Source organism: Musa acuminata, chromosome BXJ2-7 (genome assembly GCF_036884655.1).
Source record: "Musa acuminata AAA Group cultivar baxijiao chromosome BXJ2-7, Cavendish_Baxijiao_AAA, whole genome shotgun sequence".
NCBI classification, from domain to species: Eukaryota; Viridiplantae; Streptophyta; class Magnoliopsida; order Zingiberales; family Musaceae; genus Musa; species Musa acuminata.
Window position 1 is genome coordinate 10,160,796 of NC_088344.1, and position 26,090 is coordinate 10,186,885.

General features: G+C 41.8%; 2 protein-coding genes and 1 long non-coding RNA gene across 4 annotated transcripts; 1 reads left to right on the top strand and 2 right to left on the bottom strand.

The window, feature by feature from the left end:
• The first annotated feature begins 268 nt into the window (after window positions 1-268).
• On the top strand, window positions 269-1,271 carry LOC135617148 (uncharacterized). The gene is made up of 3 exons (XR_010488626.1): window positions 269-408; window positions 749-863; window positions 973-1,271. It is a non-coding gene; the product is annotated as an uncharacterized LOC135617148 (long non-coding RNA).
• A 1,446-nt stretch (window positions 1,272-2,717) lies between these two features.
• On the bottom strand, window positions 2,718-5,683 carry LOC135617149 (cytochrome P450 734A6-like). Its single transcript, XM_065117094.1, has 5 exons — window positions 5,284-5,683; window positions 4,198-4,421; window positions 3,850-4,082; window positions 3,394-3,769; window positions 2,718-3,291 (listed from the first exon to the last, which is right to left on the bottom strand). The coding sequence occupies exons 1-5, from the start codon at window positions 5,564-5,566 to the stop codon at window positions 2,827-2,829; spliced, it is 1,581 nt and encodes a 526-aa protein (XP_064973166.1). The 5' UTR covers window positions 5,567-5,683; the 3' UTR covers window positions 2,718-2,826.
• Window positions 5,684-10,849: 5,166 nt separating this feature from the next.
• LOC103991559 (protein argonaute PNH1) lies at window positions 10,850-22,081 on the bottom strand. 2 transcript variants are annotated; one of them, XM_065117095.1, is made up of 23 exons: window positions 21,578-22,081; window positions 19,110-19,544; window positions 18,815-19,023; window positions 18,560-18,706; window positions 18,340-18,473; window positions 18,120-18,229; window positions 17,668-17,774; window positions 17,114-17,252; window positions 16,911-17,027; window positions 15,892-15,999; window positions 15,710-15,781; window positions 15,471-15,593; window positions 15,160-15,319; window positions 14,824-14,945; window positions 14,662-14,715; window positions 14,336-14,478; window positions 13,867-13,929; window positions 13,655-13,718; window positions 13,443-13,578; window positions 13,133-13,206; window positions 12,960-13,054; window positions 12,844-12,875; window positions 10,850-11,387 (listed from the first exon to the last, which is right to left on the bottom strand). In XM_065117095.1, the coding sequence occupies exons 2-23, from the start codon at window positions 19,506-19,508 to the stop codon at window positions 11,233-11,235; spliced, it is 2,763 nt and encodes a 920-aa protein (XP_064973167.1). In that variant the 5' UTR covers window positions 19,509-19,544; window positions 21,578-22,081; the 3' UTR covers window positions 10,850-11,232. The 2 variants fall into 2 exon arrangements, with proteins under 2 accessions (XP_064973167.1, XP_009409326.2); XM_009411051.3 differs by having other exon boundaries at window positions 14,578-14,715; window positions 21,578-22,080.
• Between the last annotated feature and the right edge of the window lie 4,009 nt (window positions 22,082-26,090).

The window sequence follows — 26,090 nt, forward strand, 5'->3', positions numbered from 1 at the left end:
GTCAAAGAAGTTCATCGAGCGGAAAGGGGCAAAACTAGTCCAACCCGTCTCTCGCCGAATCCCTTATCGTCGCGCGTCAAAGACCCTCCTGATCTCCTCGGAGATCTCTCGGAGGCAGGAGGATAGGGGGGGGCTTCGTTTCCTTCCCCCAATAGAAGTCTGTGTCTGTTACCAAGATGTTCCGATCATCGAGCGCTACGAGGATGTCGGACGAGCACCTCCTACCGGCGGCGGCGGCGGCGGCTCGGAGATCGTTACTGGAGCCGGATGGCCTTCCCTCGTACGACCCCCACTCCGACATCAGTAAGAAGCTGGTGCAGCGGGCGAGGCTTTCCGAGAACGCCGTGCACGTTATCCCCGTCGTCGTCGTCCTCTGCGCCATCATCCTCTGGTTCTTCTCCGCCCACGGTACCTATCCTCTCCGATCCTTCCTCTCCTTTTACTTTTCTCCTTTTGTCTTCTGGTTTGACGACGAGAGGGGTTTCCCCTCTTGTTCAATACTTATCTGTTTCCGATGCTCTTCCATTCTGGGTTGCCAACAAAAAGAAGAAGGCATGGATCTTGGCCTCTGAGAAAATTTTGTTCTATTGGTGCTGTTGTTTTCTGATTACGTGCTTCGGCAACCCTTAGTTTTTCCCTCTTTATTTTCCGCATTTTAGATGAGGATAGAAATTTAACTTTCCATAGAAGATATTGATCTTACTGTATAGATTTGCAGTCTCATCTTGACGTCATGATGTGAATGCAGATTTCTTTACTCTGTCAACTTTGATTGATCAACGTTTCATTCAATTCACCCCACTGTATCTTTTGTTGCAATGGGTCTCCCTCACATCACAATCTGCTTGATAGAACAGAGATGGGTGACTATACCTACCTTGAGACATTTTTCTTGGTTTGGTGAACAAACGTTTACGTTCTTTTTACTTAGTGAAGTTGCTGTGGTGAACGAAGATGATTCTTTTTTGGCAGAATCGAGAATATGAACGGCGAGGACTGCTGCTATTCGGATGTGTGATCCCTGGAAATCCGACAAAGAAAATTAGGCAGACGATTTGGTGGCTTCCAAGTAAACTAAAGAAGACTTGAAAGATTAGGATATGTTCCATCCTTCAGAAGAAGAAGATTAGTCATTTAGTTTGCTTCCTATACAGAATCCTCTGAATAAATTCCACGTATTGGACACCCTTCAACTAATGAGGATTTAATTCTTGTGGAACTTACTTCCTTTGTAAATACTTTAGAGGAATACAGAACCCCATTTTGTTTTCTTTTCTCGTTATCATTCAAATGTTCTTATATAGTTTGGTAGCAATTGAGTATTGCAAGCTTAGCAGCAATTGAGTATAAACTCTTCTCTCTTTCATTTGAAGCTTCTTATCTGAATTATTGGCCACCTTTAGTTTCTATTCTGATACAAGTAAAATCGAATTGGATATGTACTTGCCTTGTGACAGGATTACAGCTTTGGTGACGGTTCGTTCAGCTCGTCAGTCCGGTCAAACTTTAAATTGCAATTGAGGAGCTGAAGGGACGCTTAGTGCACACGTATTTTGATTCTGTGTTTGCATCTCTATAATTATAAAAGTAGAATATTTAGATTTTTTTTTTTTTGACAGATGACGGTTCCACTGAAGATCATGGGATGATTATTGTGAATAAGGAGAGCAACGACGAGAGATGATTGTTATTTTGCATTTGTGTCGAGACCAATATAGTTATCGAGCGATAAAAGGATTACCAAAATATCATCGTTTATCACCACTAACGTCGTTGATCATGATTAATCAAAATATTAAAATTATTATTTTATTTTATATTTTATATTTTTGTTAATAAAATCGATGAATTAAGATAAATGGATTTAGATGTTTCATTTTTGTAACTATAACGATGCAATTGTAACTTTTCAAAGTATAAAAATAGAAATGCTAAAGATAACTAATTAGAGAATTTTTCTTGACTGGACTATTATAGGAAGATCAAACTTTGTTTCAATTCCAAGTAATATGTACGAGTAAATAGAATGTATCGGTGTGAGATTGGTATATGTTTTAGAATCAATTCGCATAAGCAGCAAAGTCACCCTTCATCGGTGTATGGTCAAAGGATAAAACAGCATACCTATTTTGTTGGGGATACGAAACTTTGAAATCAAGAGAGAAATTTCAAAGATTAACAACCTGAAAATAAACCAAAAAATTGATGCAAAATCAATATGGTTCCATATTTATGAATAAAATTTTAGTTCTTAATTATATAAGATAAATAAATACAAAGAATGTCTACTTTCAATTAACCCAAATCCAGATATTGAAGAGCAGGGAACGGGAACATTTTCACGCGCTCTCGAAGGGACTTTTCACCAAGTGAGAGCGATCTTGGGAAGTCCTCAAACTTTTGTTGACCGATGCTGTTCATTTCACGTATTGGCTTTACTTGGAAACCCTGACATCCATAAAGGTGAATGACAGAGATAGATGCATGGTGGTGTGTCAGATAGAACTTGCTTTTTTGGATCATGTGGAAGCTATCGCTTAAGAATCCTATATATAAACGTGACAGCGGCTGGAGAGAGAGAGAGAGTGCAGGCTGGAATAAATAGACACCAATCCAAGTCGAACATAAGCACAAAGAGATGTGTCGCGTCAATAATAAGGTGCGCTGTCAAGTGTAACATAGGTAACTTGGACACGTCCTTAGTGGTGGAATATGAGTTGGGGTGGCGCCGAAAAGCCTTTTTATATATATTTTCCACTAAATTCCTGCTTGACACATTAAGGAAACTAAGTACAATGAAGTAAATATCTTTCGTAGTAGGACCCATCACGAGATATTGTGGCAAGATTGAAGGGACGGCTGTGATGGAAGGGCGCGGAAGAGGATGGGTGCACCGTATTGCGGATACAAGAGCATCAGAACGGTCGGCGCGTGAACGTAGGCCGGAGAGAGGCGGAAGGAGGAGCGTTGGAGGATGATGGCGAGGGTGAGCCTGGCCACGAGCAGGGCCAGGTTCTGGCCGACGCACGTCCGAGCTCCAAGCCCAAAGGGTATGAATGCGGTCGGACGCAGGGCCGCCCGGCTCACCCCCTCCGCGAACCGACCCGGATCGAACCGGGCGACGTCCGGGCCCCACAGTCTCTCATCGTGGTGGATGGCGATGATTGGGATGAGCAAGTCGGTGCCGCGTGGTATCCGGTAGTCGCCGAGCTCCACGTCAGCTTTCGCGCGCCGTATGGTCGCCACTGCCGGCGGGTACAACCGCAACGTCTCGTTGAGTATGAGACCGAGCTGCGATATTTTTGGGGAAAGAGAAAAAGGAATGATGATAGGAAGGACGGAGAGGAGAATGTGAGGGACGGTCAGGGGGAGGGGGGAGGCGCGGTACGGTACCGTCTTGAGCTCGGCCAGGTGGTCGCGAGTGGGGATGTCACGTGAGCCGCACACCTTGAGGACCTCCGCTCGCGCGCGCTCCTGCCACTCCGGGTGCATGGCGAGCAGCACCGTCGCCCACGTCAGGAGGTTCGACGTGGTCTGCTTCCCGGCGAAGAAGAACGTCTTGCACTCCTCCACCATGTCGCCTGCGGTGATACCCCCCGGCGATGACGCGCTCGCGTTGATCATCAGCCGTAAAAGGTCCTTCTCGCATCGGCCGCCAGGCTTCTCGTCATCCGAGCTCTCTTTTCGTCGCCGGATCAGCGCGATGAGACCCCTCCTGATCTCCTTGTCTAGTTTCCACGACATCGTGTTCTTCTTCGTGGGTAAGAATCTAGGTGATGTGTTAATTAAAGCGGGATTCAATCGATCGAACGGGAGTAAATTGTCGGACGATCGGGAAAGACGACCTACCTGTAACCAGGGATGAAAACCTTGCGAAATGCTTCGGCTGCAAAGACCATCTGCTTGGTCTGCAATTGGAAGACGGCCTTGCCATCATCGTAACTACTACCCAATGCCGTCCTCGTGATCGCATACTCGGTTACCTCCTGGAACCATTCGGAGACGTCTATTTCTACCTCGCCGGAGGCTGGCAATTTCTCCACCATTCCCTGTACCGTCTTCCCGATCAATGGTATCAGCAACTGATTCCAATCACGGCCAAAGACGAAGAACGAATCAGCAATTGCTATTCCAACGAACGAAACAAGTTCCTATACCGAAAATTTTTGGAACAAGACGTGAAGAAAAGGCACCTACTTTGATATTCTCCATGTGAAATGCTGGAGAAAGGATCTTCCTGTGCTGAGCCCATTTCTTTCCTCTAAGGTTCACCAATCCCTCGCCTTCGAGCTGCCGGACCAGGGGGTGGGATTCGTAGCGATCGAAGAACTCCGCCCGCGTCGAGAATATCTCTCGGATCAGGTCCGGGTCGGCGATGGTGATGCGAGCCGTCGGCCCAAACCACAACAGGAACGTAGAACCTACGAAAGAGATATTTGCCACCACATTTTGTGACGTAGAACAACCAATCCTTCAAGAAATGAGACGTGTACACTTGCACTCGGTGCTGCATTGGTCTTAGGAATTTTAAGAGCAGAAGCAAAGGCCAATCATAAGACAAGGTAACAAAGCAGAGCAGGTTATGTAAGTGGGACATGGAAATGGAGTGTAACAACAAACGACTACAAGCCTCGTATTTCTTCTGTATGCACATACAATACAAATACAGAGAGAGAGAGAGAGAGAGAGAGAGAGAGAGAGAGAGAGAGTGATCCTTTTTGTTTTTTCCCTTTCTTTTGATGATTCGTTAGATCTCGATGAATGAGATGCATTTCATCAATCACGTTCAAGGGTAAAAGGGAAAAACAAATAAGTAATCATAAAGTAGTGGTACAATTCAATTCCGAAAAGGAAACAAAAAGCATATCTGGACTCGATAAGAACAGAAGCGTGTATGCATTGCAAACACGACGGAACAATTGACCATAGAAAGGAAAATCTTACTGAGAAAACAGTTCAAAATGATGCATGCAATTTACACACTACCTCAAGAACAATACTCTGACCATAGAACACCAAAAAGGATTAGAAACATGCGTTAAAACACGGGACAATATAAAGCAAACTAAGAAGGGAGTTGCTGCCATCGAGCGCAGACCAAGCGATCTAAGATATAAAGCACAGGACAATATTCAAAGGAGATAAGAACAGGAAAATTAGAGTGGAGCAAGGGGGAAAGCCAAAACAAACAAAACAAAGAAAAAGAAATCTCAAACTCTCCGATCAACACCAACAAAATCGAGACGGAGAAAGATATGCGAGGAGGAGGGAGGGAGGGAGTACCATAGATCTTCTTCCAGTGGTGGTAGAAGGAGAGAACTCTTGGGAGAATATTATGAGAGGTTTGAGGCACCATTGGCTTGGAAGAGGCCTCCAACATCAAGCCAACCATCTCTTTGACACAACCTACAAAAAAGCGGTAAGGGGGTCCCCTTATGCCTTGACTCGCGAAGTGATGCTCCAGTCTCTTTGGCCTCCACCATAAATAATCCAAAAGCTTCAGCACCATGAACATGCACAACCCCGAGGAAACCAGAGACAAAAACCATGTCACTGCATCCCCCATCGTCCCTGTATCCTTCTTGTTCTTATTCTTCTTCCTCTACCTCCTATATATATGCATAGTGGAAACCGAAACAGAAGCCAGTCTTCTCCACTGTCGTACCCTTCTTCTTGTCTCAACCAAGCTGTATATACCTGAATGGGTGGGATCAAAATATAACTAGTAAGAGAAAGAAATGTTTGAGACGGAGAAAGTGACAGGAGCCGACTCCTGGGTTATATATATTGAGATCGAGCTAGCTGCAGTAAGGGTAGGCAGGGCAGGCGGGGCGTTGGCGTTGGGCTGTAAGGGTGAAGTAGAATAAGATAATCGGTGTGGTGATTATTATTTAATTGGGCTCCGGACAGTCCCTCATCGGCTTCCCGACCATGCGACATGGAAAATGAGAAGTAGAATAAGATAGCCAGCCAGCCAGCCACCTTGTTACGGTTGCTGAATGAATGCCAGCCCATCATTTGACGGGTCACACTCTCTCAGGTTGTCGCATTTATTTCACTCTGGGAAAATAGCATATGCCCTCCGCAGGGAACGGTGGGCCGAACCAAGAGAGCTTTTCCCATGTCAGAAACTAGAACACGAGTTCTGGACTGTCCATGGTTATTGCTTTGCCACGTCGTCTCCTAAATGATTGCTCTCATGCTACTTCTTCGACACCCTAGGCATGCACATAGCACCTAGCCTCCTCCGCTCCTTCTATCGTTCGAAACATGTTCGTTGTGGAACATATGAGAAGGTGATTCTGAAATAACCAAGTTCAAAAAGAAAGAAGCTGTAGATGCGCGCGAAGCTTTTTTCTCCCTCGTTTGCTGCCAATCAATATAGGATCCGATGTTTCATGTGACTCTGAGACACTTGCTGATTGCAACCACTCACAAGTACGTGACATGCAAATGTGCTGGACTAGTATCACAACAGTTGTGGCGCGATTGACGTAACCCAGGAGGAGCTACTGTGGCTCGTGTCTATTGGTTTGATATTAGGGTGAGTCTAAGGCACCATCGGGGGCATGGAATTCCCGCTACCTATAGTTGCACCTAACGGACTAGTATCACAAGAGCGGTTTGTCGGAGGCGGTCTAATGTCAACTGGGTTGAAAGCAGAGCCAAGGGACCTATCCTTTCCTCACAGCATCTCCAGCTACAAGACTCGACGAAACTTAGATTTGTTTCTCATGATGGCATTTGTTACAGCGCCTAGCAATTCGACTGTCCTGACTCAACACAGAATTGACAACCAAATCACTCGAGAATCCAGTTTCACTTGCAAACAGTAGAAGCTCTCCATAAGCTGACGTCCAAACCGGTCTCGTCGCCTCTCAGTTTGTTCACCCACGCAAGTTTTCTTGTCAAACCGTCTCATGCATACACGAAGAATGCTAAGATGGTGCTTTCCCAGACGGCAAGTTGCTGAGGAAGAAAATGGCAACTTGGAAGGGATGAAACGGAAGAAGTTTGCCAAGATTTAAGATACTCCGAAGCATCACAAAGAGTCAGCAGTCGTGTTGTCCTAGGAAACCATCACATGGAAATACCACAAGGTTACCGAGGTATTATTCTTATTCTTCCAGGTGGTATGTAGGGAAACTTGAAGTGATATAAACCATGACAAGCTACTCAAGGATTTAGATACTCCATGCAACGCAGGACTTTGTGGTCATGTCTCGGCTTCTTGGAATTATTAAGGACCTTCAGAGAAGACAGAGGAGGAGCATGGTGAGACCCACGACGGGTCTTTTCTATATTATGTAGTATGGAGTACAGCTAAATGCTGTGTGTCGGAGTAGGCAATTCAGACATCAAGAAGCGAACTTGAAATGGATGAACAGATTAAATTAGACAGAGAGGGGCCTTCAGTCGTCGGCTCAAAGGGCCCAGAGGAAGGACATCGGTTAAACCTGGGGTTGATCTTGGAAGGATGCGCTTACATAAGGACACATGCAGAGCAACAAACAATAGCCATCGTCCACGATAAATATAAAGAAGGAAAGAACAAGAAACCAAAACACCGTCTAAGGTGGAGCATTCCACGCCATGCAAATATGCATCCTTTAATATTTTCATTAATGCATATGTATTTGGAATCTCAAAACAGACGACGATGAGGTGGAGGGTCGCGGGGGGGCCCTTGGAGCTTTCGCTGCTTGGAATTTGCACGCGGTGCGAGCAACCACCCCGACCAAATTGCGGCCCACGTACATGGGGCCCGAGTGGTTGATTAATGGGCCCCGCTCTTGGGGCAAGAGGACAGCCTCAGTATTATTACTTCCCGGACCGAGTGGTGGGTGATGTCACCTGTCTTATCACCACCACCAGAAACCTTTCCGACGTGACCCGCAGGCGCACTACTCATCTCGAACATGTTTGATGGGTTCGTTCTCTACCAACCAGTTTAATTATCTCTAGTCCTCAAACAGATACTGCCCAAGAAGTGAGATTATTTCTATATGAAAGCGAAGTATCCATGGACCGACCCTCTTACGAATCCATGTAATGCCTTCTCTCATTCATATACAAGTTTTAGGATTATTCCAGAAGCAAAAATTTTTGTTTGGGAATAATTAATAGTGATAATGACAAGGGTCCCCGACGTTGTCTCGTTGCCTTGTAAGGTTGTTGTTGCAGGTCACATGGCAATAAATAATTGTACAAAAAGCTTTGTCCGGGAGTGTCAAGTTGTGTGTTCATCATCTTCAGGAGATTCACTGATACAGGGTGATGAAAATGGAGCGAGCTCTGACAATGCAGCTCTATGCCGTCCCTTTTGGCCTAAATTTTGGTTAAGATGAGATCCTGGCAGCAGGGAGAAAACGGAAGTGGGCGACGGGATGTGGATGGATGATGATGGATTTCTATGATATATGTCGTCTCCTCCATCATTAACCTTGTGTTTAATCAACACAACTTTAATGAGTCATACCTTTGTGATGAGAGTAACTTCTTCTGCATGCCCTGTTACGTGCTCACATACTACTACTATATTGTTCCTCCTGTCGACGTATACTATTATTTTAACAAGATCAAGCTCTCATGCAAATTGCAATGTCGACAAGTCTCGCCGGTTCCACGATTAGTGTAAAAGGAGACTTGCCATCGATCTGTTTATTGCAATCACATCTCGCGACCGTAATTAACTATCCCAAAATAAACAACGTGATTCATGTCCCGCGTAGCTTCATGAAATCCTCATCGACAGTACATCATGCTCCGACCTTTACAGGACAACACGACAATAAAAGAGAGGCCAGAGAGACACACAAATAAAAGAAAGAAACCTCATCCTCAGCTTCTTTTCTTTCTTACGGAGTCCAAAAGATTGGGATCTATACCTCGTAAAGAAATCTTCTCCGACTTGAGTGTCGGAAGAGAGGCGTCGAGAGAGTCAGTCGTCCGTTCATTTTATTTATTCATCAACACGAAGAAGCGATCTGACAAAACAACACCTATCGCTATGCTAATACTATGTGGTGAAAATTAAGTCTGCTTGCTCCACCACCTGTATCATTTCACGTTTTTGGTCCATGTTTAGGAAATCCGGAATACAGAATTCACATTTGACATATAATAGACTCAAGTAGATCGATGTCAGTAATCGTACTGCTTGGTCTGGTTGTGCTCAACCTCTAGTACTTGCTTCTTGTGTTTCCACTCGGAGTTTCAGATACGACGACAGCTTAACCTATGGTACTTCTGCCCACAATCTACCCATAACTCTCCTCAGGACTCGTGGCCATTGGTAGCTTCGACTTACTTTTCGTTCCTTACCGTAACCCCGTTCATCGTTCCTCACCGGTGATTCCACACGATTGAAACGTCTTGTTATCGTATTAAAAGGCCGGACGACGAGTTACTAATGAAGTAATCATTTGCTTGCATTCAGTCAGAAATGCGTCATAGGGTCCACTTTTGGCATTTTCCTTTCTTGTTCTCCAGCTAAGATCTTTCCCGCATTTATAGCGAGCTACCCTATGATTTGACAAGGAGAAGTAATAATAATCAATTGGAGGACTTCACTGATCGATCAACGGATCTTGATGCCAAATCTTCAAGAAAGTCGTAAGGGCTATCTATCTATCTTTCATGGCCTGTCTAATATATTATGTAATGCTAATTTCTTTATGCAATTAGGACCACTATTAAGTGAAAAGAAGTCAGATAGCACTGCTGGCAAATTGCCATGATCTGGAGGCAATTAGGATGGGACTTGCAGATGGAAGGGCCGACGTCCGCACCTTCGCAAATGCCTTCCTTCTTCCAATGATCTAAGAAGCACATGAATTCATCTATAGGAGGTCAACATTTGGTCCCATCAATTTGTCAGCACCATTAGTCATAATTATAGTAATGTTTCGAAGATAAAATTCAAACGACTGTCGAGGTATGAGGCCGAAGTAGACGTCCTTTGTGCCCAAGTAGGAACCATGAGACGTGAAAGACGGCAACCCATCTCTCGTACGTACGTAGAGCTAGTCAACGTATATCCTACCCTGACCTCACACGCGAGAATCCGCTGCTGCTTCGCAAGGATAAATGCGGGCACGTGGAGACAATGACATGGTTCGGTGGGGTGGGGTGGGGTCCATGGCAGGATGCGGTGGTTTCGCAGGGATTGGCGGCTGGTTAGGTGGTCTTCGTCCTACCTAAGTCTGTCCCGAGCCACAACACTTGCCCTCCTTCCCTACCACGAATGCCGTTGCCATTAATGCAATGACTTCACCTGCTCAACTCGGGCTTCGTTTAATTGTACAGGAAGCCATAAGTGGGTCCTCCATGCATGTGGCCTTGGGCTCATCGTCCGGCCCCGTGATAGGGTAGCAGCACATGTAGCCTCGTCTAATCCCCGAACCAACCACCACACCTTTTCACCGCCCATGTCTGTCTGATACACCACTGATACAATTGGATTCAAAATTAATGGCAACAGAAATTAAGTACATAATACCTTAAAAAAAAAATCTTAAAAGATAATATCGATAGAAGGATCTGAGATTTTTTTTCTCTCTACCTTATCCGATCATAGTGGTCCTGTCCGCCTTATCGATCATAGTCCTACAGGTTTACGACCTCTTCGGTGTTGATCATAGTCCTAATAATTGATATTAGAGCTGTCAGGATTGGAAACTAGTATCACAATCAATACTTTTGATGTCAAAGCTAGACTCCTACTATCTTCATACTTTCATAAGATATGAACTTCCTTTTTATTGATTATTAACTCTAATAAAAATCTAATTAGATATTTAATATATATCTTATCTTAAATTATTGAGTCACAGAATCTAACAAGAACTAAAAGAAGTCCGAAACAGGATGCCCATTAAAACTTTCAATAGGTAACACAGAAATCCCTTTCTATAGCAGAATGAGATTCATGATGGTAAGACAAACCATGTTCCTATAAGCACAAGAAAGAGGATAGCTTACTTGGCATATACATAGACACCTTTATAAGTAGGTACATGTCTGGAACAATGTAAACCCCTTGGCCTAAGCTTGTATTTGATATGGAAGATGTAGTAGTCATTTCTGATCTAATAACTGTACAGAGTATGGATGGTGCACTTCATTCAGCTTTGTTGGCAATTTCCATTCTGTCGGAAAACTGTGATGAACTGCTCTCCTCTACACTGTAAATGCAACATTGATGTACAAGTAATTCTCCTGCTTTCTGCCTCAGCAGTAGAACATCACTTGCTTCACCTTCTCTTTTAATGCAGGCAGAGGTTTCACAGAGCCCATGCTTGGTGTCGGCGAATTCTCTGATATATTTGGATCCATATAGAACCGGGCTCTGAATGCAGCTAGATGAGCATAATATGCGGGTGGCACTGCTCCAATCAAAAGAGAGGAAAGACTCAGAAATCTCAAGCAAAATTTACAGAAGCAGCTGTTAAATCTGATACTTAAGGTATTTTAGTCTCTTCTTCTACACCAAATGTTCAAAGATTTGTGGTGGAGGTTCCGATTATAGATGTACACATATTCTTAAATCTGATACTAATGGCTGATGGATCATACAGATTAGCTTCAGCTATCACTTTAGAAATCATGCATGAAAATACTGAAATTGCTTCTTAAAAAGCGCCCAAACATATATTTGGTCTTTGGTTGCCAAAGCATGAGGCAAGAAAGATGCATATAACCACATAGCATATGTTAAATCTGAGACTTATGGAATTTTAGTCTCTTCTTCTACACCAAATGTTCAAAGATTTGTGGTGGAGGTTCCGATTATAGACGTGCACATATTCTTAAATCTGATACTAATGGCTGATGGATCATACAGATTAGCTTCAGCTATCACTTTAGAAATCATGCATGAAAATACTGAAATTGCTTCTTAAAAAGCGCCCAGACATATATTTGGTCTTTGGTTGCCAAAGCATGAGGCAAGAAAGATGCATATAACCACATAGCATATGTTAAATCTGATACTTATGGAATTTTAGTCTCTTCTTCTACACCAAATGTTCAAAGATTTGTGGTGGAGGTTCCGATTATAGACGTGCACATATTCTTAAATCTGATACTAATGGCTGATGGATCATACAGATTAGCTTCAGCTATCACTTTAGAAATCATGCATGAAAATACTGAAATTGCTTCTTAAAAAGCGCCCAAACATATATTTGGTCTTTGGTTGCCAAAGCATGAGGCAAGAAAGATGCATATAACCACATAGCATATGTTAAATCTGAGACTTATGGAATTTTAGTCTCTTCTTCTACACCAAATGTTCAAAGATTTGTGGTGGAGGTTCCGATTATAGACGTGCACATATTCTTAAATCTGATACTAATGGCTGATGGATCATACAGATTAGCTTCAGCTATCACTTTAGAAATCATGCATGAAAATACTGAAATTGCTTCTTAAAAAGCGCCCAAACATATATTTGGTCTTTGGTTGCCAAAGCATGAGGCAAGAAAGATGCATATAACCACATAGCATATGTTAAATCTGATACTTATGGAATTTTAGTCTCTTCTTCTACACCAAATGTTCAAAGATTTGTGGTGGAGGTTCCGATTATAGACGTGCACATATTCTTAAATCTGATACTAATGGCTGATGGATCATACAGATTAGCTTCAGCTATCACTTTAGAAATCATGCATGAAAATACTGAAATTGCTTCTTAAAAAGCACCCAAACATATATTTGGTCATCGGTTGAAGTGCCAAAGCATGAGGCAAGAAAGATGCATATAACCACATAGCATATGTTGGTCCACATTCTACCAAAAAATGAGAAACTTTTGCATCATTTAAGAGTAGAACATACCAACTGAGACAGAACGAGTGCACCGAGCATACCTGCAAACACACACTAACCTTATATAAAAAAGAAAAGCTTGCATGTAATATATGCAGTAAAATTTGTTACAAGTGTCTCTTTACGTGTAACAGAGGTTATTTGTCAGGATCTGCATCTCGTCGGCCGTGAAATTGTTCTCATCCCACAGTACATGGTAATGTGCTGGCCGACTCGTACCCTGTCAATCCAGTTGGTCACACACATGTTAATATAACCAATGAAATTAACATGTTGCTAAGGAATGTCATGACCAAACCTGGATCCCAGAATGACTGCAGAGATAGAAGTCGAATTCGGTAGGATGACAAATCTTAGAATCAACCACGGTACCTGCCACAAAAAACCATTGGTGAGACAATAGTTCCATGAGCACAGCAAGGGTCTGGATTGTTCTGACCGATATTTGAAAGGAAAGTCATAGTGACACTATTCCCTATTGACTAGAATGGTTTAGAACTTTCAGAATCTCATTCTTAATGGAACATTGACAACATTCAAGTGTTAACTTAATATAATGATTCAACATCTCCAATGATCAAGTAAAAAATAAGTTGAACAACGGTTACCAGGTAGGATATTGCCGCTCTTGTCTGTGCTACTCCGATCCTTGTGGTTGTTAGCAAATAGTCTCGTATGATGACGCTTCTGTACCACCACAAAAGTCACAGGAGGCTGATAATTTGGTTCTAAAGATGCACATGCCTACAAAAAGTGAGTTAGTGAGAAACACTAATAAGGCACAAATAGTTATGTCGTAAAAGATGAGGATCATATCGACCTTTCGAATAGCATCTACTTCGTGCAATAGAACTTGGTAAAATTGTCCTTCGCTTACTCCATCCCTGCAAGAAGATTGAAGGAAGCAAGAAAACAAAATGTAAGTTATGGTGATATATAAAACAATGGCAATAGAGGAGCAATGAGTTCACTGCTTAACAATTTATATCCAAAAGAATTGCTTAAATGAAATCGCATAACAGAAGATAGCACCTATAGAAGATTATCCTCAATGGTTTCTGTCCTGTTGCTTTTCTGAAAGATATTAGAAGTTCCCTGTAGAAATTGAATAGAAACATCTCAATGAAGACAGATTGAAACATTTCCATTTTACAGGTATAAAGTTCAGGAAAAAATGGCATTCTTGTTGATGAATCAGAACTCAGAAGTTTGACAAAGTCGACACTACAATATCAATGTCCATGTCAATCCCTTGCCGTTTAGCATATAGGATAGAGAAGACAAATCTTAGTGAAGAACATGAACTTCCAACAAAATATTTAATTCCAAGTTGCATACAGGTTATCTACTACAAAGAATACTTGTGACAGAGTAGTTGGGCTGCAAATGCTAAAATTTATTGCATTATGGATATAAGCGACAACTAGCCATTAACGAACAACCCCATGAAACCATGCTCCAAATGTGGAAGAGGTCATCTTGGCAGGAAGGTAAAGAAAACCTGATCATGCCACCAGTAACAGTACCCCGCTGAGGATCATTCCATGTCTTGAATAGATCCTGAATGAGTTCTTGTCGATGAGCCTGAGCACACACAAGTCCAGCATATTTTGTGACCTCAGGCCAATCCTGGGACGCAACAACCTGAAATCACAAGAAATTTAGATAGAGAAAGGAATTGACATCACGACAAGTAGGTGGCATGTGTTTAAACTTCAAGAAGTTAGGCAGATCTATTGGTACAGCAGCAATTGATGGACCAGAATCCTCTCCAGTTTCAGGATGAGTGACATCTGCTCCAAATATTATGGTTGGTATATCACTGACCAATGGAATTCTCCAACTTATAGCATCTAAAAGGACTGTATTTCTTCCTCCCATCTGCACAAGCCACAGAGAAAATATTCCCTAAGCAGCTTGAAACTTTTGAAGTACATAGGAGACTGACTCTTCCAAGGACAAAATCAAACTATGAAGTGCAGCACTTACCTTCACATTAATTTTGAGTGAGACATTTGCCAGATACTGTTTGCCAGTTTTAAACACATGCTTTGTTAAGCAGCATTGGGATATTAATCCCAGATCAGTTTCACATATTCGTTTAAGATCACCTTAAAAAAAATGAAACAAAATGATCAAAAAAGAGATTTGCAGTCACTATTATAAAGATTCTGAATTATACGAAATGAAGAAGCTTAATAAATAGCAGCTGTTTTGGATGAGGAGGGTATAAAAGCATCAAACTTTAAGAAGAGCAAGCACCAAAATTATCATGTATAATCTCTAGTGGAGACAGATGATGAAAAATGTGAAATGCAGACATACCATATAAAGAGCCATTGTTGTCTGGAAGGATGGCAATAAGTAACTCAAGCTCTTTTCCTTTGAGTTTGTTCATTGCTGCACTGTATACATGTTTAAGAGCCGTCTCCACTTGCTCTGGCTTTGCAGAGTAGACTGGTATTACTGGTTCACAATTGAATTTCTGAAACATGCAAACCATGTAATTAGTTACAGTGCTCTATGAAATAAATTGGGTAAAAGCTAGTAAATCTCTCATCGACTTGATGCACTGAAGCACATTTGACTTATTTTTCTCAAGATAAAATGGTCTACCAAGATCATGGAAAGATTACCATGCCAGATATTTGGCACATTTGTGCTAGCTCTTGACAAAAACCAAAAGCCGTGTTTTCTTGAACACCTCTTGAGAAGTTAATACAGGCCCAATGATTTATTGTGCATCCATTAATCACTTTCTGCATTGAAATGGCAGGTTACAGTGGACATAAATATGAATATCTGCATTCCATACTAGTTAATTTATTACTCTGAGAAGATAGATATCTGCCAATTCTGAATTAGCAGCAATTACCTTGTTCATCATATTCCACTGACCAACATGAGGTAAACACTGTTTCTCTTTTCCAGTGTCATGATATTTTAGCTTTACAAAGCAAATTAAGTAGATATGTACATCAGCATAGCATTGATGATACAATATGAAGTAAACCAGTAGATAGCTTTTTCATTCCACTATATGATATTCACAATTACCCATGGAGCAGGCAGAACTCTCGCTTCTACCGTGGTTAGCTTGGAGCTAACGTTGATACCAAACTCGTTTGCATATGGATCTTGTTCATACTCATTTTGAATAACTGTCTGAAAATAGTGAATTAACAACCCATTACAATTTGGGCACCGAATATACATACTAGTTCGTGAGCATCAATTACAAATATTTCATGAAAGCATAATGAATCGACAATTTAAAATAGGAGCACATTATTTTTTGGAAGGCAGTATATTCAAAAAACAAAGTTAATTGCTAGTTATAACATTGTTGTCCCACCAAACTGAGATGATAGGATCCTCAGGTACAAGACAGGATTCTATCGGGGAGCAGATGGTTATAGACTGGCCTCAGCAACCACAGCGAATGTGACTTTGGCAAATTCAGGTCCAAAAACTCTCACTTTCACCAAAGATGATGTGTGTCATCATGATACAAAGAGTTCTATTTGTAGGACCAAGGAGATGGAAGTGCCTAGGTTGTCCTCAGTCAGTGCTTTAACTGTCTAGACTGCCTAATGGCCACAGTCATTCTTTTTTAAGTTCGAACATAGAATCAATTTGGTATTCTATACTGGCTACATAAATTAAAGATATATTGGTACTTATAATATTCAAGAAGAAGAAAATCATGTATCTCAGTTCCTTAGATTGTCATAGATCAGCAAAACCAGTCCCGAATTAATTCAGCTAGGACTCTGGACATAGACCAGTAGACAACTTTCTGTCACGGGAATTAAATATTGCAAAGCAACTTAAACATGTATAGCCTCATTGCAAAATAAGTACAATATCTTGCAAGCGAACAAGAGATGATACTACATAATGATCATTTTTGTAAGAGGTGAGAGGAAACTAAGCAGCATTCCATGACAATTCTATGCAAGAAATGGCCCATTACACCTAGTTCATGGCATAGACATGAAAGTGGAAAGCAAATCAAAGTGTCAAATGTGGGCCTTTGACATGGTTATTCCATAAAACCAGGGTAGATACTAGACCTGCAAAATGTCCTTTTCCTGTTCTCTGGGTCTCTGGCACGTAACTTTTAGAAGTGAAGTAATTTGCTTATCGTTCAACCTCTTTGTGTATCTTTGACCCTCAACTATCTTGCAAGCCTGTATATTACATTTCAAATTGCATGTCAAATTGTTCTTAAAATTAATTGGTTAATGGATTGCACTACTACAAGTATAAGGCTCACCTCCATTGGCAAATAATTTGCTTTCTTCTGATTTCCCACTTGTAGACATGGAAGATGAGAGTGCTGAATTGTGAACCCATACATCTCTTTGAAGTACTCAACCACAGATTTCATATTCATTTGCTCATCGACTGGAAAACTGTAGAAAGGGAAGATTAAAATCTTGAGAAGAAGAAAAGAGGACTCCTATTTCCAGATAAAATGATTAACAAGAACAGCATTTTAGGCAAACACTGATACAAAATAATACCACATATAAATAAACGTGAACTATGTGTGTAACACATGCTTAGTTAAGATTACTAACTCGAAGAATAAACTTATTATATCATATTTGTCAGCCAGATTATTCTTTTATTGGGTAAACAAGTTATTGTGACGATAGGATTTATTCAAGTCTTCAGTATGTTGCGTGATGTGCGTATCTTCAATAAATATGTTTGCTATAGATGCTATGATTCACCATACAAGTTACTCCGAGATCCTTTGATCAGAATGCAGTTTATTAGTAAATCAAATTAGTACAAACAATAATATCCAAATATAACTCTTACATCAATTCACGAGTAGGTTGGGAGGTCAGCCCTGAAATTCGATATTTTCGCCTCACATTTTCTCTATGAGTGACTTCAACTTTCACTCCTCTCAAAGCCTTTTTAATCTATTCAACATAAGTAAATCACATGAGTGCCACTAGCATAGCATAAAAGTGATACAAAATCACCATATATTTTATACTCAATATCAAATATGGTAGTAGGTAAAAATGATATAAAGCTTGATAAATTGTCAATAATCATCTCACACCAGAAAATTGATTGAAAGCAGACTGTATACAGCCTCAAATTTTAAGAAATTAGTGGTGAGGTATAAAGAAAATAAAAGTAGCTACATTCTTGCAGATTGACATCCAAGCTTTTATATTCAAAAGAAAAATAACAATAATTTTCTGAGCAAAACCATCTAGCAGACTGGAATTTTTGTCCTACATATCATATCAATATACCTTGATACACTCAGCATCTGACAAAGGCTTTGACAGTACATCCTTTCCCAGGATCTGAGCTGCAAATTCCATCACAGGAAGTGGTTCGATGAAAGCCGTGGAGGACATATCTGATGGTAAAACGCAATATAATTAATCAAGAGAAATGGAATGAAGCGATGGATAGAATAACATGTGTTGATGATGAACAACATACGAGGAATAGACACACAAGTCCTACCAATATTTAGAGATAGTCCCATCTGTGTAGGTCTAATACTCTGATAGAAACCACACCATGATTGTAAACCATCACCCAGCCATTGTGGTTTCCTGATATCCGGAGAATAGAACGATCTCCCAACAGGTATGTACCTAGAAAACACTTTATACAGAACAATCACGAATTGTTCACAAGCTAAAGAATGATAGATAATCTTTTTCCTTTGAATAAAAGGCACCTCTGGTTCGACAATTCCCTCAGAACAATATCGAGAACCTGCAGGGCTTCCTGAGGTGCATCAGTCTGCCTCCCAGCTATAAGCTGCTGCAAATGGTAAATCTCTGCTCGAGCTACAAACTTGATCGCTACTCTGTATTCCTTCTCTCTTCAATGGAAAAGTTTAAACTTCTAAGCTCCTTTCCAGAACAATTGCAAGCATACGTACAGGAACAAGAAGCATGAAGATAAAGAAAAGAGCATGATAACGACCGACCTTGCAATCCCTATCCTGTCATCCTCCTCTACAAGCTTTATGACGAACTCCTTTGAATTGAAAGGCAAATACCCAGCTGTGTAGAGGTTCTTCCTTCCATCATAAGCAGGAAGCTTCATGCCCAACTCAATCTCTCGGTACAGTCTCACCAATTCGGACATAATGGCTCTGTTCATACTTCGGGAGCTCACCTCTGGCGTAATTGTGACCTGTGACCACCGATAATTACGATTCCAATGATGATAAGATTCTAACATTGACTAACAGGTCACTGATTTGACAATCTTATACTTACATCGTACTGAATCAAATCCTTGTTGGTCAACTCGGCAAGGAAATGATTGGCCTTGACAATGCACCTGGAACCCACCTGTCCAAACCCCGGCCGCCGGCAGAAGAAGATACCTTTGCTCGAGACAGGGGGGCCAATGCTTAGTCCCGTTTCTATTTCCGTCGCCGGATCCACGTCGGTTTTCCCCTTTCTTCGTCCTCGCCTCCGTTCCATGTTCTTCTTCATTTCCTGCAGTGGGCACCCGCCGTGGAGCTTCTGCTGGTTCATGCAGTTCTGCAAGGGTTTCTTTGAGATGAAAGACTTCTCCCCCTTAGGGTCCTTGGGCATCTGCCGGACGGGCATCTCACCAGTGTACGTCGACCGATGGAAGCAGCTGCGCTCTGTCTCTACTACTGCCAGCATGGCTCGGCCACCTCTATCCAGCTATGAGCATCTATTCTATGGACAACAGAGGAAAGACAAGGCAGAGGAGCAGAAGGTTTAGACAGGAGGGTGTTTGGCTGGCTTTTTTACAGTGATAGCTAGCAGAGATAGGCATGGATCAAAGCATTGACATCTTCCACAGAGGTACGGCTGTAGAGAATATTTTTTTGGACTTTTGGGTACAACATTAATGAGCAATCTCCCTTGGTAACGGGAAGAAGAGATGATAAATCAACGTAGAATTCGAAGGCTGTAGGAAGGCTAACAACAGGCTTTATGTCGTAAGCTCAATGTTGAACCTCACAATGTCGTAGCTGCTGCTGGCCGCTACTGTTTTGCTAATGTAGACGCCACCTGTTTCCTCACCGTACTTAAGCCTGGCCTGTTCCTCCCTAATACAATCAAAAGCCACGTTTAGAGGTTGAAACCCCTCTGCGGACCTCGTTCTTGCAATGAATTCAAACGTATCAGAAGGATCTACGGCAAGGAAGACAGTATTACACACCGTAGCTAAGGTGTGTCGTCATGCGAGGGACTTCGAACTTTTTTGGTGGCCTGGTGGGCTCGGATTTAGGCTACGCAATAGTGGTAGCAAGGACAAGTTTCGCTCTTCCCCAAACAGGCCATGGGACAAAGCGGAGCATCAGTATCAGTAGTAGCTATAGCAGCCGCAGGCGTTGAGCAGATGTGTCGGAGTGTTACAGCGGTGGTGGGCAAGAGTTTGCACTCACTACTCGATGGATTAACTGTGGCCTCCAGAAGGCCACTTCTTCCACCTTGTTTGACCCCGGCGAGAGAAGAGAGAGCAGGAAACAGGAAAAGGGTTGCGTAGCGCGGGGACCGAGCATCGTTTCAGGATCAACCAACTTCACAAGGGGAAGGAAAGGTAAAGAGCTGCGAGGGAATTCAGAAGCCAACAGAGGTGGTAATAATTCTCCGTTCTAATTATTCTGTAACTTTTGAAGTGCAAGTGCAAGTGCAAGTGCAAGGCTCGTTCTAGTAGTTATCCTCGGATTTGGGTGAAAGTGATTAGGAACACTGATCGGGCCAAGGTAAGATTTCAAATCAGCTAATTGCCCTCAACGGTGTCCCGAGTCCTTCGGATTTAGTGCAATCCAATCACTTAATTAGAGCAAGGAGAAAGAGAAAAGAAAACTAGGAGGATGAACAACAGAGCATGCAAGCATGCAGCACGAACTACCGCATTGCATGCGCTCCGACGGCCAATCAGGTGAGTCCATTCCCTCAGAAGACAAAACAAATCAAAGCAATTGATACCATGAAGATGATAAAGCGAGGAGATGGATCTCTTCGGGCTTCTTATTTTTATGCGAAAAGAAGGGGGGAAATTAATGGTCTTTCGAAGAAATTACGTGAGGAAAAAGACGAAGGGCTACGCAGCAGGGAGCAATCATGTGCAATGGTTGTTTTCTTGCTGGGGGCAAGGAGAGGAAGGGAGAGAGACAGAGAAGACGTGATGACTATTTAAGGGGCCACGGAAGAAACCCTGTGCTTCACTCGCACATTACTTGCGACATGCTCGGTGTATATGACAGCCGAGAAATGAGTTGCAGCCTCGCGCCTACAACCATCACCACCGGAAGCTGGCATAGTTGTTTCTCTACTCTTTCGTCTTGTTTACTGACTACTGTTCCTCTGCAAGCACTGGCATACACTACCGATGTCTTCCGCCCCTCCGATAAAAGATCTCCTCCTCCGAGGCGAGGCAGCAGAGGTCGAAATCGAAGGAAAAGAATGGAATGGAAATCGGGAATAAAAGGAGAAATCTTAGCTAGGTGAAGAGTGAGAAAGGGCGGACATCGAACTAAAACCAAATTAGCAGGAGATGATAGAAGATCGATCTACATAGATCAAGAGGACTGTCTGAGCTGCGATCTCGGTGATGGATTACAGAGCATCACGAAATCAAGTTACAAACACCGGAAAGATATGTACAAGAAGTCATCGGTAGAAACAATTAAGCAGTGCAGCCCTCCAAAACACCACAACAGAAAGAAATCGAAATGCAAAAGCAAACTAAAACAAACCTGCTGCTATGACCGTGAAGAGTCAACAAGACGAAAACTATTCCCCGCTTCAGGAGCTTGCGCTCAGGAATAATCTATCGCTTTGTTTCTTTCCTTTTCTTCTCTGTATTTTTGTGTAGGGTTTAGTTCACGCTTTGATGTCACTCGAGAGTAGTAAAATAACTCGGATGCCATGAGTTGCCAAAAGCAAAGCTTTCGGCGGTGCTGCCACCACATATGCTCTGTTCTCCTCATCCCTCGTCACTATGTCATCGTTTTACTAAAATAGGAAAGAAAGAGAGAAAGGCATTAATGAAACCGAGGAGAGAGAGAGAGAGAGAGGACGGGGCGATCGAGGAAGCTCGGGGGGCAACAGCAGCGGCAGCGGGAATGCCCGTGGAGTGGGAGGGAAAGAATGCTCAAAAGCGGAGGGTTGGGGACGGAATTGGGCGGCTTGTGTTTTGCTGGGGCAGAGGAGACTCGCGAGCGTGGTTATAGAGGCACATACGGCTCCTCCTCCGACGGTTTGTTCGCCGCACGACGTAGAGCCTACGGCGACACACGGGGTGTGCCCCTCGACTGTGCCTTCGCACTGCTTTGGGAGGTGCACCGTAGTGGTTTGGCAGGTGCATAATAATTAATAAGCTACGATAAGTGGGAATAGATTCGTAGTTTTCCACTCTGCACGACGGGTGTACTTCATTCACCCTCTTCGGCTCTTCCCCAGCTTGCACATTGTGTTATCAGACATGCTCCGGTCCTCTCTCTTCACAGTAGCATCAGGAGACGAGAAGGTTCAGAGTAATACATTCCTTCATATAACGCGGCAACGTGTCTTCATGATATGTTTGTTTATTGGAAGCCAGCGATAGCAAAGTGAGATAATGTGAACCAAACTCGGTTTGCATTAATTATATGAGGACAATAATAGTAATGATGAGATGTTACGAATTTAGTTGATTTTACTTAAGTCGTGCGGCATCCTTGCATGTCCATCCGCAAAGGTCAACCTCCCCGAAACCTCCCACGATCCCTTAGGACCCACAAAAGAGAGAACGAGTTAGAGAAAACGCCTCATTCGGGATCTATAAGTAAACATTCCAGGAAACACTTCATAGACAATGCAAATTACAAACAGACTTTATAAGCTCTGAACAGTTGCACAATAAAAGGGTTAAAATGGTCTATTACAGACCGAAAATCTCTCACAAGTGTCCACATGACACAAACTTTATTTACAAGCCTAAAGCGACCACCAAACCCAACTAAAATGAGACTATTAAGCCTTCGACTGTTCCTCTACATACTAGGCAAAGTATGAACATACCAAAAAACACGGACATACATAAGCATTACATCAAATATCTTGTTTAAAAGTTTATCCGTGACATAGAGGTAAGAATGAGAACATGGGTCAATGTGAATGAGAGCTAAAGATGATGAAGTGGATGAGGGCAAGGGTGGAGGTGGTGACGATGAAGATAGACAAGTGGAAGGATAATGAGACCTTATGGTAAGACAGTGATCGATGACGAGCAACATGAGGGACGGAGATAATCACAGTGGGATGGAGATGGTGACAAAAATTTGCCCTAAGGAGCCCGTGTGTCCTGTAAACATCTTCCTTTGTTTTTTTCTATAAATCAAATGAACTACAAGGGTGATGGTGAGAGATAATTCAGAGTTTCAAATAAAAATAAAAATAAAAATAAAATAGAGCTACCATCAGAGATTTCCCACAAACCGATCATTTGCTTCCTCATCTATATATCTTTAGGTTTCATTGTGGTTTCGATCTCCTAACCAAAACATAATTCAACACAAAAGTCCTCCTGCACAACGAGGAACCTTTTCACCATGCATGAACACTCTCCCACCTTCACGCACTCCATCTTTCTGACGACGTGACAATTGTCTATTAATTTATTTGCCTCCATTCCTCTCATTCCTTGAGCAATTATTATCATTCTATACATATTCTCTTCACAACCTGCTACTTATTGTTTAGAACGTGAATAAGGTATGAACAATAAAAAAGGCACAATGTTGTGATAGATACGAAGTTTATGATTAGCGAAACATTTAGTGTTTACATTAGCATGGGGCTCTTTCCTTCCATGTCTCGTGAACATTTAAAAGAGAGGGTAAGATCCAATGAAAGCTCGTCTTTTGTGCACTCCTTTATCGTTTCGATGTGATCATGTTCCGAACATAAGCATTTGTTGCCAAGAGATGCTAATTCTAGACACATTCCTTTGTTGCTTGATTCTTGAATGGAATCCTGTCACGAATAGATGGTCATTTGAAGTTGAAACAAGACATATTATATCTAATAAAAATATATGTGCATTGAATTATAGGATTAAAAGCACATGTATGTCCTAATCAACCCGTGGAGTTCCCTGTATTAAGAGAAAGAGAATTGCAAGGTTTTTACTTCAAGCGAATGTTAGAAGACAATAATTTACATGCTTTTCAATGTTGAGATGAATGTAGAGACATTAGAAATAATAAAAAAGAGCGATTTTCATATGTTTTTGATAAGAAAAGAGTATGTATATATAATTCAACGAAATGAGTCGATTAATATTAGTGACCTAAAAGAAAGGTAAAGGAATATATATGCTAGGAAACAATAATTTCAGAAAAAAAAAGAAAATAAATCATGGGCAGCTATTTAAATATCTTTTTTGCTAAAATATATAAGAATGAAGGCAATTCCATATTCTCATTTTCATATTACCTAAACGATTTACTTCCTTAAACAATCAATGCAACAAATAAATAAATGATTGAGCAAAATGCAAGCCATCTAAACGCACATCACCAACACATGCATTAGATTCCACTACTCACCTCAGTAATCTTAAATGTGATTTCGATTGAGGTTTTCCCCTTGCAAGCTCTTGCCGGAAGCAAGAGAATACATGTACTAACTTGATAAACCTTGGATTGATACAACACCACATTAACATTATCTACACGTCCACCTCCTTATAAGATGCCTATGGTAGATGTATATGTACCTTGCGGTAAATGGTGCCGTCCTCCTCGACGTGCCATCCCGCCTCCTCGCACAGCGCCTTGAGTACATCATTCTGGTCTGCATGCTTCGGGAGTTGGTAGTTGCCGTGAGCCCTCAGCCCTGCATATATCCTCGCTGCCACCCTTCGTCGCCGTTGCTCGCGAAGACGGTTGTTCTCCCGCTCACGCGGTGTCGGCCACCGATCCGACGTTTTCACCACCCCATCTCGCTGTCTCCTCCGCACCGTCCACGGCCCGGTTGTGGTCTTGATGCATCCGCTCTTCTTCGCCACCCTCATCGCTTCCTCCATCCTCTTTTTCTCCTCCACAACTTGAGCTCGACGTGGTCTTCTTTGCGTATCATGCAAAGAAGACAAAGATTACCTTTGAGAAACATGAAACCGAGGACAGGACAGGAGCATTTTTGGTGCTGGGGAAGAGTCCTTGACCACGTTTTTCTTCTCCGGGGGTTTAGGGATTCTCGTCTTGGTCTCTTTAACCAATTATTCCACTTGTACTCTTGTGAGTTGTGAGAATAATCAGCAGTTCTGACACGTATGCATTCATGGCTCTTACATGAACTCCTTCCACAATCCTAATCCATACTACGGATTAGGATCAATTTCATTGCTATCTATTTATAAATTAATATAAAATTCTCAAAAGATGATTAATTTTTATTTGTAGTATTATGAAAGAAACTAGTATCATTATTGATATGACTATTATTTTCAGTCATGATCATGTATCTATTGTATAAGATATATCAATATAGCACTAGTTAGTATCAGAAATGATCGCCACCTAATAAAATTAACTCGACCTCCTCACCCGTTCTCCAAAATGTTATTGCATCTAAGTCGATTGCTTCTTTACACCCTATCTCCCTAAGAACATATCTCTCATGGGCCTAAGAATCTTGCTAAATTGCATCGGGATATGCCGGATAAGATTTCTCTTATGCTTGAATTGACAAAGAGTTTGAAGAAAACAAAAATCAAACAATTTAGAGGTGAATGCAAGTGGTTCTCCTTTTATAGATCTTTGATATGAGTATAATAAGGAATATTCTATTATTTATAAGGAATATCACTTTTCAAATGTCATGATGACCGAGCATGTTTGTATGGCACCACATCATCACCTACCTGACTAGATGAGCTAGGTGGTATCATGTCATCGTGCCTATGTGGCATCATGACATCATGCTTAGGTGCCATCACATCATTGTCCACCAAGTGAAACTCATGTCCAAATAGACATCATGTGTTGAGCCTTAATTGATTATCTTCGGTTTTATTGGATGTCGTGCGTTGTTGTTAAATCTAGCTAAATTATTTGGCTCCTATTGTACTTTAGGCAAAGGTTTCACAAGTGTCTTGTCAACTATTATTTATATAAAAAAGTTGAATAATATTTGTATCTTTTGTCCACGTAAGGTATATTAAACATATAAGTGCTTAGGACATATGATGGTGTTGGGCCATGCTAGTTTGAACCTCCCATATAG